We start from the raw sequence: 13,978 nt of genomic DNA on the forward strand, positions 1-13,978 counted from the left end.
GTTGCGTGTCGCTTCGCGTTGAATTTTCGTCGATGTTAAGTCTAACAAAGACTATTATAATTTTCTAAATTAAAAAAAAAAAAAAGATAAATTGATAATTGAATTTATACAAAATTTATCAGGTAATTTCTGAAATTAAATAATATAAACCAATAATTTTATGTAATAAAGAAGCAGTCGAACGTAAATAAGTTAACGTACCGCCGCCATGTTTGGATTCTTACATTATACTGTACTTACTTCGACGTCACGATAACATCTAAAATGTCGTGGATAAGTATAAATACACTGTATAAAAAAAACATTATCGGTTATAATCAAGAAACCGACACGTCCTGGCAATCTATTTTTGAAAACTCGTGACATATACAGTAACTGTCCTCTTTTTTTTTCGGTAGTGTAGGCGTTGAAACCAGAACACAGCTAAAAATGATACTGTATAATATATATATTTAGAGTTAGATTTAATTAAATTATCTGTTAAAAATTAAAATGGGATGTGAATAAGTCGCTGCCCATTATTATTTTTTATATTAAATTTTTTACATATTCTAGTGTTATTTTCTTAAATAAAACATATCGATGAGTTAGTTTATAAACGAAAGAACACACGTAAAAGGAGCAAACAGGTAAAACTTGTTGTGCAAGTCTGTTGAGGTCGTTATCATTGGCTCAGACCGGAGAATGCTTGAAAATACCGGCATTTCTTGTCACGAATTGGTACGTTGGTGGTTTAAGTGGTAGGTTTTTTTTAGGTCCTATAAGCACGAATAAAAGTATTATATATATATTAAACTTATGAGTTATTATTAATAATAATAATATAAAAAAGAGTAATAATTAACTATGCCACATCGATGACTAGTTCCTTTTATTATGGTTTTAACCATCTCGAGATAGTAGATTTCTTTTTTTAATCAGAGCGTGAATTCTATATTCTGAAACTGTTTCCTTCGATTGAATAACAACAAAACACAACTTATGATATCAGGATGTTTTAATTACAAAAGAACCTTTATATAAACAACACACACAAGTTAGTCTTTGTCATTTACAAACTTGGAAATAATTAAATTACCTTATTACCGGTTAAGTCTTGCATCCCAATTATAATAAGTAGACTGGTTACAAGACTAATATTTAATTTATGGTAATTATTATTAAAAAAAAAAAAAGGAAATTATCTGACTGATTATTAGCGTAGATTCCCAAGGTTTAAGAACTTTTTCTTATTATTTCTTTCACGTATTTAAACTGAATAGGGAAGACAGAACGAGGAACTTGAATCTTCCCTAAAGGTGGAATATAATAAAGAATTAGGACAGAGATTTTTTAGTGTACCTGAACTAATTTTTTTTTATTTATTTAATATTTCGAAAGGTAACATAGATAAACTTTTTAATATATCTTTTCTAATTTTGAATTTTGCCTGGCAGCATTTATTTATTTATTTATTTATTCAATTCTTCTTCTCGAATTTTATCTGTGTGTGCTGCTACATACAAGCCTTATTTTAACACAGATATATACAAATTTTTGAATACATTTCGTTATTTTTTTTCTTTATAAATTTCAGTATTATACTGACCGTTAACAAAAGAATGTTTTGTTTTTTTATATATCTATATATACAAATTTCGGTCTTAATACTGAGAATCTAACGGTACACGTCTATAATTCGGTTCTACATAGCTATATCTATACTCACGGTTTTCTGGTTGATAATGCGATTGTTTTCTTCGTTCATCACTCGAGGTATGCCTTTCTATATCTTGAGACCTATAACGTCCTGAATAATTGGGTGATATCCCTCTCCTGATGGGAGATGGAGATTTGCGATTAGAAGAGGATCTGTGAGGTTGTCGGAAGTCTTTTTCCGGATAAGGCACCGAATTGGATAGAATAGATCCTTTAGAGCTTTGAGAATCTCTTTCCGCCGAATAAGAATACGGTCGTGGTACTCTGGGAGGACTCGCCGATCGCCTACACACTTCACTATTGTATTTATGGTTACGCGCATCACGATTTACAACCGGTGCTTTGTGATAGTCATCTTTGTGCCTCGTATAATGCTCACTATAATGGGTCCTCGAAACTCGATCCTTAGATGAATAACTAGATCTAGGATGAGAGTGAAGGTGTTGATTAGGAGAAGTGGATTTAGGTTTAACGTGCACTGCGGGTGGCACTCTCCTCCATTCGAAATGAATCATTTCGTCTTCTTCCGGAAGAGTTTCGGCTTCCGGCCAATCTTCGTCGTCGGAGCTCGTATCCGGGTCTAATTCTTTCTCTTCGAATTCGGCGTGCGAAGTTACTTCCTGTATAGCAGAACTCAGAGCTTCGTCCGAGCCTATGCCACTAGATTTACCACTAGATTTACCTGTCGATTTACCACTAGAATCGACATCTTGTTTTTTAATATTAGATCCTACTAGATGAATATTAGTGCTCTTTCTTAATTCGATTCCGCTTAACTTTCCTTGCCTTCTAGTAACCGTATCGTAGTCCTTGGGAGGAAGCAGGATGGGGCAACTATCTCTATTTTTCAATCTCTCTCTTAATTCGGCAGCCAACGAGTCGTAAAGGCTAGTAATATCTTTCCTAATCGGCACATCTCTCTCGGATTCTGCGGAATCCTCAGTTTGGTCGGAACCATCCGTTCTGGTACTCAACCCGTCAGAATTGAGCCTTCGCGACGGTAGCAAGCCTTTAGCAGACAGGCGATTCTCGATCTCGCGGAATTTTTTCTGATTTTCCGGTCTCTCCACCAAAATCTGTAACTGACTACGAAGAGTGGCTGCAGTCTCTACGGAATCGCATCGATAAGCGTGTACGTGAACCGGGCATTTCGTTAATGGATTGTAGATAAGTAAAATAGTACATACGATATCGTCGTTGGGTGCCGATTCCTGTCGAACACACGTGATTGCGTGGTGTGGTATGAAGTGCTTAATCTGTTCAGTCTTTCCTTTTGTCTTCCTGGCAACGTTTTGTATGATTTTTAAGCCCTTGTTGCTGACTTGTAGCGTCACTTTCATAGGTTCCGACTCCCTCTCTTTGTCTATTAAACATTTTAAAACGGGACGGATGTATTCTTCTCCTCGTAATCCTTTACTTTCTTTAGCTCCTAGGAACCAAACGTAGTAAGATTGCTTCTTAATATCTTTGCGTTTTCCACTGCGGAAAGCCATGGCACATCATACCTCGCACAGCACAGCACAGTACATACACAAGCAACGGGCGAGGGCGACTGCAAACCGGTTTCTCCGTTCGCATTCCACTGGCTGGCCTCAGGCTTCCAATCCGATCCCTTCTCGTTATACGATGTGACAGGCTCGTTACACCTACACAAAAAAACAAAAATAATAAATAAATTTGCATACCTATCACCATTTGCAATAAAAACTTCCGATGATCTCTTCTACATAAACTCACTTGTGCCATTAAAACTATCCGACGAATATCCAGCATAATTGGATAGAACCTGTGCGTGTGGGAACGAAGCCAAATTCAACGACCGACCCAAGCTCGTACGGCCAAGTTCAGCGAGAAACAAACTACAAATGTAGGACGTGGACAGAAGTAGGCCTATTGTGTAGGATAAGAGCCTTCGGGCCTCACGTATACGCGTTATGGTTGGTAACAGTCGAACGTGAACCCGTCCGTCAGCGAATGGCGATAAGTAAAGTTTTGTGAAGTAGACTAATAGCTTTGTAATCATCGAAGGCAGATACGCGATTGCGCAGTATTTAATATTATCGTTAGCCCATGACGTACTGGTAGAGTTAACAGAGAGCATAATAAGATCCCTGACCCCGACTCTCTTACAATAGGGCTAGGTGTAACAGAATAGAATTTCCTGCAAATTAGTTTTGCTTCTTTTGTTAATTCAACCATCCTCGTCGTGTAAGTCGGAAAGATTTTTATATAAAATTGTAATGTGATTTATGGGTTCTGTTAGAATACAGTTTTTATACACGGCATCTGAAGAAATCTATCTTGTTTTCGTGCGAGACGTTAAAATAGTTCAATGAGAAGAAGAAAAACCTCCCATGAAGGCCATTCCGGGAAAGATTTTTTAATAATGATTAATAATCATTCTTAATGGATTCCTACGGATGATAAAATGGGGATAAAAAGTATAAAGAATCGAAAGAATGGAGTTAGATTAGATGAAGTGAGACAGTAACGAAAAAAAGCGAGAAAATAATTGCCGACGAGGAAGCTAGATGGTAAAGAAACGATTTCCTCTTTCCTTCGGGCGCTGAAAGATAATTTGGATGACAATGGATCCTCCTTTAATACTTCTATCCTTGCAACGACCTTGACATTACAACTATAGAGGACCCTAGCAAAGGACTCCTTTATAATCATCATTTTTTTTTTATTTTTCTCCCGGTGGGAACTTTCTAATGCAAAATTCCAATAAAAATTTGTTTTTTTCTTCTTCCCCATTATCCTATCCACGTTACTTATTTGAAGAATGCTACCAGCATTAGTTATATAAGCGATACGATTTTGCACATTTCGATGCATGCATCAGGTGTGATGGATTTAAGATAATCACTCGAGCAGGTCAAGGGTGACGTCAATTCGTGCATAACTATTTTAATGCAAATAAGAATAAATATTCGATATATTACTTATTATGTAGACGAAACAGAACGAAGATAAAGGGCGCAAAGTCACACATTCTTCGTGTTGTTTCGTCGTGATTTTATACCCCTCCATTCTAAGCATTCGTGGGTAGGAAATTTTAAATATTACAAAATACATTTGACTCGTATGCCAAAAAAAATAATGTTAGTAAATTTAATTAGATATATCTCGACACAATCAAAATAATTGAAATGTTTGCATAAAGAGGAAAGGTAGTTTTACAGCATTCTATTTATCACTTCGATGACAGAGCTTTTTTTGCCCCCTTTTCCTCTAGCAATAAATAACTTTGTTATATATCTAACTACATTTATATTCGATTCATATTTTAAACATAATTTAATAGTATAAATCCTGTTTAAACTTTACTAAAAATAGCTCTTTAACTACGCGACTCGACTTACACTTTTACGACTCCTGACAGATTTAACTTTATAAATAGTTAATGAACCTACTTAAAAATAGATATTTATTACAGAATTATTGCTAAGAAAGCCGTAGAAACCCACTTAAAACTTAATTTCCTTTCAGTTCACGAGGTAGATAGAACGATAAAAATGACTGTACTAACGGGAAAATAAATCACGGATAATAGCCAAGACAGCTGTTTATTTAATATATCGAAAAGTTAATCATTTATAGTATGTATGCCAGAATAAAAAAAAAGTTTAAAGTTGAAAATAATTAATAAGAGATTTAAAAAAGAAAGAAGTAAAGCCACCTCTTCTGTGGCATCAGATCCAGGATGTTATTAACCCGTGCAATGACACAACCAGTTCTTATTCCTGTATCAATAAAAAAAAAAAACTGTAAACTGTATTATACAACACCTGGCCATGATTTAATAATAATTCGAAAGTGGGTAATTAATATACATAATTATTTATTCGGCTTTCGGTTGCACACACACACGGATAAACACCCAAATCGAAGTCATAAAGTTCGGCTCTATAATTAAGTGTAAAGAAGAATAATCATCCTTGTGTCTACACGTCTACATTTTTCTAATTTAAGTATAGACGAATTATTCTAACAAATATTATAATTATTCTAAGTGAAAATTATGAAATTATTGTTTCATTTTCGCTTGGATGCGCCTCGTTTCTTTAAGAAGGAAGTCATTTTTAATGCCACCTAACAACAACTCTTTTAAGTGTATAGTAATTTTCGATATTGAACCGAGTGTGAATTATTTTTTAAACTAGCTAAGTACAGTAAAAATGCCAAGTATTTAATGAGTTTGTTTGTATCGTCACGCATTCTGGATTCTTCTTCCCCCCTTAAAGATACAGCTTACATCCTCCTCCGGTAGAAAGTATACGTTAAATCGAAGTAGAATCCTTTCGAAATAAAGAAGTAAAAGCCATTTTTTTAAACGCTTAATTTGTCCGTTAAGAAACGAACAGTTCATGAAATGGATCACGCTGCGAAGAAACGAACAGTTTCATGAAATGGATCGCTCTGCATTGTAACGTAATACTCTTCTGTAATGCAATATGTTGTAATCTGTTTATTTTTTTGTCCATTTTAAACGGCGCATCTCTTAACTAGATCTCTCGAAAATGTTCTAGATGGTAAAAATAACGATTTTTTGGGGAAAAAATACATTCGGAGATGATTATGCTTGAGTAATCAAGCGCTCTTCGTGAGTCACGCGATGCCACTGCGACAAAGCTTGATGTGGAAAATCAGCGATAAGATTTTGTTTTTTTTCCTCAGAGCTCATTTATAAAATTTACCGATCGTAAAAATTATTTGTAGAAAGAAAACTTTAAAAACTCCTCAAGTTTTCTTACTTACAACTCGAAATTCCATAGTTCGGGTCAATACCTTTCGTCTTTCGCGTAAATTTAACTCTTAATTATTCAATGTACGAGCTGTGCCAATACTTAGTTGGGTCAAGCATTAAATTTTACTAATCTTTCGCCTTTCGCAATGAGTAAGAATGTGCAATTTCTTTCTTTTCTTTTTTTATTCGAGAAAGGTGGAGATTGCTTAAATTCGGGTGTGTCGCGCGATTACATAAAAAGTCACCTGTATAAAACGTAATTGTATAAAAAAAATTAGCGTAAATAAGTGAAAAAAAAGGAATAAAATTAATTTGTCTTGTTTGCTTAGTGAATCTTTACACCACATTGAGTAATCCTCAATTAGGAGAGAGAAAATGAATAGCCTATATAATCACCATGCAGGAAAATAGCCTGTTGTTTGTAAGTAATTCTTTAAGCATCAATGAGAAGCAGAACAAGTAATTATTATTATTATTTATTTATTTATTTAATAAATAAATAAAGAAACTGAACTTTTGAATTAAAAATAAACGAAATTTCGTCATCAGAAAATGAGTAAATTATCTTTAAAGTAACCTCATCCAATGACCTATTCGTTTGACCATATTATCCGGTGAAAACTATTACTGTTTTTTTTTTTGTAATCAGCGTTACAAATCTGTAAAATAATGTATATAATATTTACTAAAAATAAGGTAACGAAACAATGAAATGATCCCGAAATTGAGGGAATGGTCATGGGACTAAGAACTCAATAGGTCTATTGTGTCTTCATGCTGAACGTTATAATGAATAAGTTACTCTAATTTTACATTATTATGAGGTAAGATGAGGAGGTTCTACCTAGATCGACGACTGAGTAAAATCGAGTTATCTCTCTCTCTATCATCCGGTATATTTTCCTTCCCTCCTTTAAATTCTAGTATATAGGAAGAGAGGGTGGAGTGATAACAAAATTCTTACCTTGACAATTGACTGATCGAATGTCGAGATACACTTTCTAACGTAACAGTTACGCTGAATGTAACAAGTAGAAACGGTATGGCGTATGAAGTTCTGATGTATGACCTTGTGCAATTCCTGTTTGTTTGGGTGTAGCCCGTTCTAAATAACTACGAGATGATAGGAGTGCGTAACCTACTGACCTTTGACCCGCGCCATTACGAACTTGCGTGTGAGAAACATCAAATAATATAATATATATAGACGAAGATATTTAAATTGAAATTAAATTTTTATTTATACTCACGAAGACTCATCTCTCGTGAGAAGAGGAGGACATCCTCTAAGGTCAGAATAGCCTGACAAATTCGAAATCACGCAACTAATTTATGTATTAAACGGATGTTAACCTTCTATATAACCCCCCTTTTTTATTATTATCTTAATTAAGTCTTCTATTGTGTCATATGGTTAGTAGTTTAATACAATTCGTAGCTACCATCTTTAATACGAGTTTCTCTTCATCCCCTTTTAGAAAAACTCATAAAAACTTAAGCTGAAAGTATTAAATATATATTTTTAGATGTATATTTATAGAAACTGTACTGAATTATACTATAAAAATAATAAAAAAGAAGGCTAAACTCCCGTACAATTTACTTAAGAAGTCAGCCATCAAAACACTAGGAAGTAATCANCTGTCCACGTGGAGTTTTCCGTGTTCTTTTCACATTTGTAACACCTAAATAAGGACGAGTTTTGCCCTTATTTAGGTGTTACAAACACCCAATTTTGAAGATCTCCCACGTGTAACCGAATACACCAAACCTGCATAAACTGAAATCCCTATGAAGTTCGCTGCTCTGAGGGATCTGGAATCGTGTCCATGCCGGATTCTCGTAGATGTTTAGTCCGGATATTCCAGGCTTTCTTAGGGATATGCCAGGCCTCTTAATGGGGCCTGGTATATTTGGCATGCTAGTTGGACTAGTTATGAAAGGCCTCCTGCAAGATGGTCTGAAGAGGTTCAAAGTTTCGGTAATTGTTTATGAATTTTTTTTTCAGTGAATTTTTCTTGTTAACTTAACAAAATTTGGGCCTTTTAAACTAGAAACGAGTCTGAAATTGGATAATTAAATATTTTGTGTGATTTATCTTATATAAATTCAATTATATGACACATTAATCTTGATTTTATGACAGAGTAGTTAGACAATTTATGTTTTTATTTCATTACACAAGTGAAAGAATTAAATTTTAATGTTATTTAATCTTTTTCTGCAAATAAATTATGGAGTAAACACAGTAAAATTAGATGTGTTTACACAATTTCAGTAGGAAAGCATCAAAAAATTTGAAGTTATTAATTTAAAAATTTTAAAACTTTACAGAAATACTTTTTATTTACAATTATTTAACACATTCCCCAACCTTTTCTCGGTTATTTATATATATATTTTATTGTTTTTAAAGGCTTTAATAGCTGTAAAACAATGTTTATAGGAGTCACGAGCTACGGGTTGATAGGCTTGTCATGTGTTACAGTAATCTAATTGCCTGTCTTCTATAATTACTTAATAATCTACTTAATTTAAATACATGTAATATGCTTTAACAATATATTTACTATTAAGTTAAATTATAATTACCTTTAAATTGTTGTATTCTTGTACATTTATTTATTCTTGTAACAAGAGATTACATTGATAAATATTTGATGCTGATGATACTCTTCTTGAAATCTCTCTATGGAAATTTAGTATATCCAATTAAGCATTTTAGGTTGTTTTTTTTTAAACAGAATTTACTATTGAAACTGCACTAATGGAGTTATGTATGCTGTAGCATTATATAACTCCGGTCTATATGTAGAATCGATTAGTAATGGAAGAATGGAAATCCGCGAAAATCGATCACACAGATGTAGTGATAGAACGGACAGACNTAAAGTTTTTGCTGGAAAAGTTACGCAACTCATTTCTGTATTTTTTAATATCAGATTTTATTCAAAATGGGTCTAAGAAAAAGATATATTCATGCTACTGACGATAAATAATTTAAAAATAGTTAATTAAAGTAAGAGAATTGATTTAATAAATCATTAAGAAACAGTAAATATTTATTTATGTTATTAGATTGTATAATTTCTCAATAGCATGATTATTCTACAATTCAATATTGATCCAAGAAGGTCGGTTGTAAGAGTATATTTGGAAATTCGACAAAGTAAATAAAATGTCCTACTTTGTTCAGTCATTTATTTACTTTCAATGAATTGTTTTAACATGGTTCTTGGATAAATTTGCCACTTACTATTGTATAAATAAATAAATTACAACTTATTCTTTCCTAAAAATAAATTACCATTGTTCTTATGCAAAAAGTATCGTGAAAATATCACCAAAGTTCCAGCAACGAGTTTTGTAACTGTCCCAGCAAAACGTGGTATGGCGTCAACTGTCATGATAGTTTATTGTAAAAAATTTATATTATTAGTTATTATAAAGTGGCAAAAGCTAAATTTTAAGTCATAGATGAGTTTTATAAAGATAGGAAAAAAAATTGTAAATGATAACGAGTAAAATCTTCACTAAATCCGACCCCATTCGAGTTATGACACGTAATCATCTCTATCTCTTCATCCCGTTAACCTTTAACCACCAAAATTTTACAATATCAATGCCACTAATACCCACACCTTCCTGCAAAATTTCAGAAATTTTCGACTAAAGGCACGGGAGTTATTAAGTTTCAAACAGGAGGAACACAATCGTGCCACCTCCAGACACACACGCTAACATTCATACTTACAGAAAAAAACCCTCGAATTGTTTTGAATTTCTCGAACAACTGAAGATGTAAAAATATACACTTTATAGGAACCATATTTTTAACTTTTAATTTTGGTGGTGGAGAGAGAGAGAAAGAGTTGTGTCATTGTCTTATCTCGCGTAGTGTCAGACTTAATGAAGATTTTACTCGATTACAATTTTGTTTTATAGAACTTTAATCCGAAAATTAAGTTTTTGGCCATTTATAATAATTAATAATATAAAAAGTTGTTAATTTAAAAAAATCTCATAACAGATGGAGCCACAAGCAATTTTAAATTCTTTTGCCGGTAAAGTTATGCAACTCCTTGCTGTACTTTAAAATGAGGAATTCTGAATGAAAGATTATAATTGTACAAGATTATTATTACTAAAAAAAATAATATTTTATAAGAAACTGTAATATTTTATACAACATTTCTAATAAACTTCTTCAATTTTTATTTTTTTAGGACCATTTTTATCTTCAAAATTAAGTTTCAAGAGTAACAAAAAAATGCTTCTGAAATTATCAAAACTTTATGAAAGTCTCTCTAAAATATTATTTATAATTAAAAAATATATTTAATACATTCCACAAAAACTACACACTTTTGTTTATTTCTCAACATAAACTCCATAAACATTGAGACATTTATCCCAGCATGACACTAGTTTGAACATCCTAAATGATACTGTTGCTTGTCAAGTTGCTTGTAGTAGTCCAGAACAGTATCTTCCAATTCCTCCTGATTCGCAAAGCGTTTCCCTGCAAAAACTTCTTTAGAGGTCCGAATAAATGAAAATCCAAGGGGGCTAAATCTGGACTATACTCCACATGTCAAATCAAACAAAACTGTGGTTGGCACAGTGAAATTGGGAGGTCCTGCAACATCCTCAATATAGTCCAAATTTAGCTCCCATCCAGATTTTAATTTATTTGGACCGTTAAAGAAATTTTTGGTGGGAAAATGCTTTACAGATCAGGAGGAATTGGACGTTACCATTCTGGACTATTTCAAGCAACTTGACAAGCAACAGTACATGAAGGGATGTTTAAAATAGTGTCATGCTGGAATAAATGTCTCAACATTTACAGCAATTATGTCAAGAAATAAACAAAAGTATGTAGTTTTGAGGAATGTATTAAATATTTTCTTTAATTATAAATGTTAGTGTAATTTTGGCCTGTACCTTTAATATCACACTCCCCACAAATGTTCAGTTGAATGACCCACTTAAAACTCTCAATGCATCTTGTGGTTAAATGGAAATCATGTAATTAGTATGATTCCCTGTTGAGAATCATTATTTTAAGATGAATGTGTCTATTAATTTACTGCAATGAATTCATCTAATGTCAAATTTGAAATTCCATAAACATCCATGATCCATGATAATGATTTAATTATTTATACTCAATTGTATAAACAAATATAAAATTGCAACATTCTCCACAGTAGCCTCAAAAGAAAGGTCGCCTCCATGCTTGTGAAATTGTGGACTGTCAACTGGAGCAAACGATGGATGAATAACAGAAGCAAAATATTTTATCTTTGTTAAATGTTGCAATTTTATATTTGTTTATACAATTAAATGTAAATAATTAAATATAATATCATCAGCCATGTTTTATATTTTATATTTACTTAAATTAAGATTATGATTTATCAAAATAAGGATTTATTGTTATATCTAACAATAATTTTTTCTAGCTTTATGATTGCATATAAAGTACATATATTTCAATTTTCAATAAAGTTTATTGTGTTTCAAAATTAAATTTTAAATTTTAATCTTAGATATCAGCATACTTGAATTTGGTGCATTGCAATAATTATGAATATGGATATAAAACTAGAATTAATTTTAGAAACTAACAGATATTCCATAAGAACAAAAAATAAAATTTTTGAAATTAAAATTATTTTCCTAAACTGAATAATTTTGATAAAAGATAAATATGTTTAGTCAGTCATACACATAAAATGCATATAAGAGGCCTCAATTTTGAAATATAAATACCATAGAAATGACAAATGTTATTTTTCACATAAATAATACAAATTAGGTAATCTGATTTTACTCCATTATTTCATAGATAGTATATTTCTGAGTATAGAATGACAAGAAATTACCAAAATTCATTAACAAACTTCAGGCAAAAGTATTGTGAATTAAGTCATAGTTCACAAGAAAAACTTATCATTTGGAGCTTGTTTAATTAATGGATAAAAAACCTGAGTAATGTGTGTTGATACTTGTAAAATCAAAACAGTAAACATAACATTTTTCTTTGCATCACAATACTGTGTGCAATTATTAGCTTATTAATTACTTATTAATCTTAGTTATTTACAAAATAAACTAAATTTATTTAATTAGTTGTATTTATATTTTGTAATTTTGTTTTCAATTTAAGCACTTTCAAATATCTTTGATCAGAGCAACTACACAGATCACTTTCTATGACTTTTATGTGATCATTTCTGAAACTTTCTGTATATTGTTTAAAAAATATTATCATTGCAAATTAGTTTTATTTTTAACTATCCATTGTCAAATTTAAATATAATTAAAAAATGATAATTATATACCTGTCAATATACATATTATAAAAATATTAAACCAAGTTTTTTAATAAAATATTGTTTCAATAATCAAGAAAATATAAATTTTCTTTTAAACAAGACTGATACATGGCCAATTAAATTATATACATTTTTGAGTTATTGAAACTTGAATTTGAATACTGTATTTTCAAATATTTGTATTTTAATTTCAACATATATATTAAGGGCAAATAATCTTTTTGATTATATATTGAGCTATATTATGGCTACTATTTAAGAATTAAATATTAAGTAATTTTGCATACAGTAGGAAGTTATTCCATCATCTCTTGATCAATTTAATAATTATAAATAAATAAAATTATTTAATTTTTTTTTTTTAATTTAGAAAGTTCTGGAAGAAAATAATTAACCTGGAGCAGGACTCAAACCTGCAACTCTTGTCTATTGTGAAGATGTGTTGTCAGTAATCATAAACTAGCCTGACATATAATCCAGTAGAAAATTAAGCAAAAATCAGGTTAATGAATGTTTATATTTCAACATATGTATATGTATACGGTATTTAACTGATACCATATTTAACTGATATTTGTCTGAATTGAAATTACCAACAGTGTATCAAAATTTAGAATAATTTGTTAAATAGATATGTATCAATAAACAAGAGGTTTTCCAAATTAAAACTTAAAAAAATATAACCCATATTTTGGTTACCTACATAGCTGCTGCCAATCTTCAGTGTAACATCTCTGACAGATGGCATAGATATTTATGGCACCAGCCTACTGCCCTGGAAACCCCAGAATTTCAAAATTCTAATGAAATATCATAGTTTGCTGTTTTTAGTGCCTGCCTGCAGCATGACAATGCAAGATCTCATACAGTCAGCCATACCATTGGCCTTATTTGGAATATAAAATTTGGTGTTATCCCATCTTCCATTGGATTTCATTGGATTTCCATTGAATTCCATCATTCTATTGGAAGATGGAATAACACCAAATATGCCCAACATAGCAGCAAGGAGAAATACTGTACAACAAAAACTCCAAACTAAACTAAAACAGCATTTAATGCTTTCTTGGAGTAAATAAAAAATAAATTTAACTTTGTATTTACTCCTGCATTATATGCTATTTTAACATCAAGTAATTATCATATTTTTGGATCTTTAAAAAAAAAAAAAAAATGCTATATAAAC

At 31.5% G+C, this 13,978-nt stretch overlaps 1 protein-coding gene across 1 annotated transcript; it reads right to left on the bottom strand.

Moving 5' to 3' along the window:
• Positions 1-809: 809 nt before the first annotated feature.
• On the bottom strand, positions 810-3,607 carry LOC111641496. Its single transcript, XM_023387669.1, has 2 exons — positions 3,436-3,607; positions 810-3,344 (listed from the first exon to the last, which is right to left on the bottom strand). The coding sequence occupies exon 2, from the start codon at positions 3,189-3,191 to the stop codon at positions 1,644-1,646; it is 1,548 nt and encodes a 515-aa protein (XP_023243437.1). The 5' UTR covers positions 3,192-3,344; positions 3,436-3,607; the 3' UTR covers positions 810-1,643.
• Between the last annotated feature and the right edge of the window lie 10,371 nt (positions 3,608-13,978).

The sequence above is a fragment of the Centruroides sculpturatus genome, unplaced genomic scaffold (genome assembly GCF_000671375.1).
Source record: "Centruroides sculpturatus isolate CEXI.00-Female unplaced genomic scaffold, Cexi_2.0 scaffold1538, whole genome shotgun sequence".
In the NCBI taxonomy this organism is placed as follows: domain Eukaryota; kingdom Metazoa; phylum Arthropoda; class Arachnida; order Scorpiones; family Buthidae; genus Centruroides; species Centruroides sculpturatus.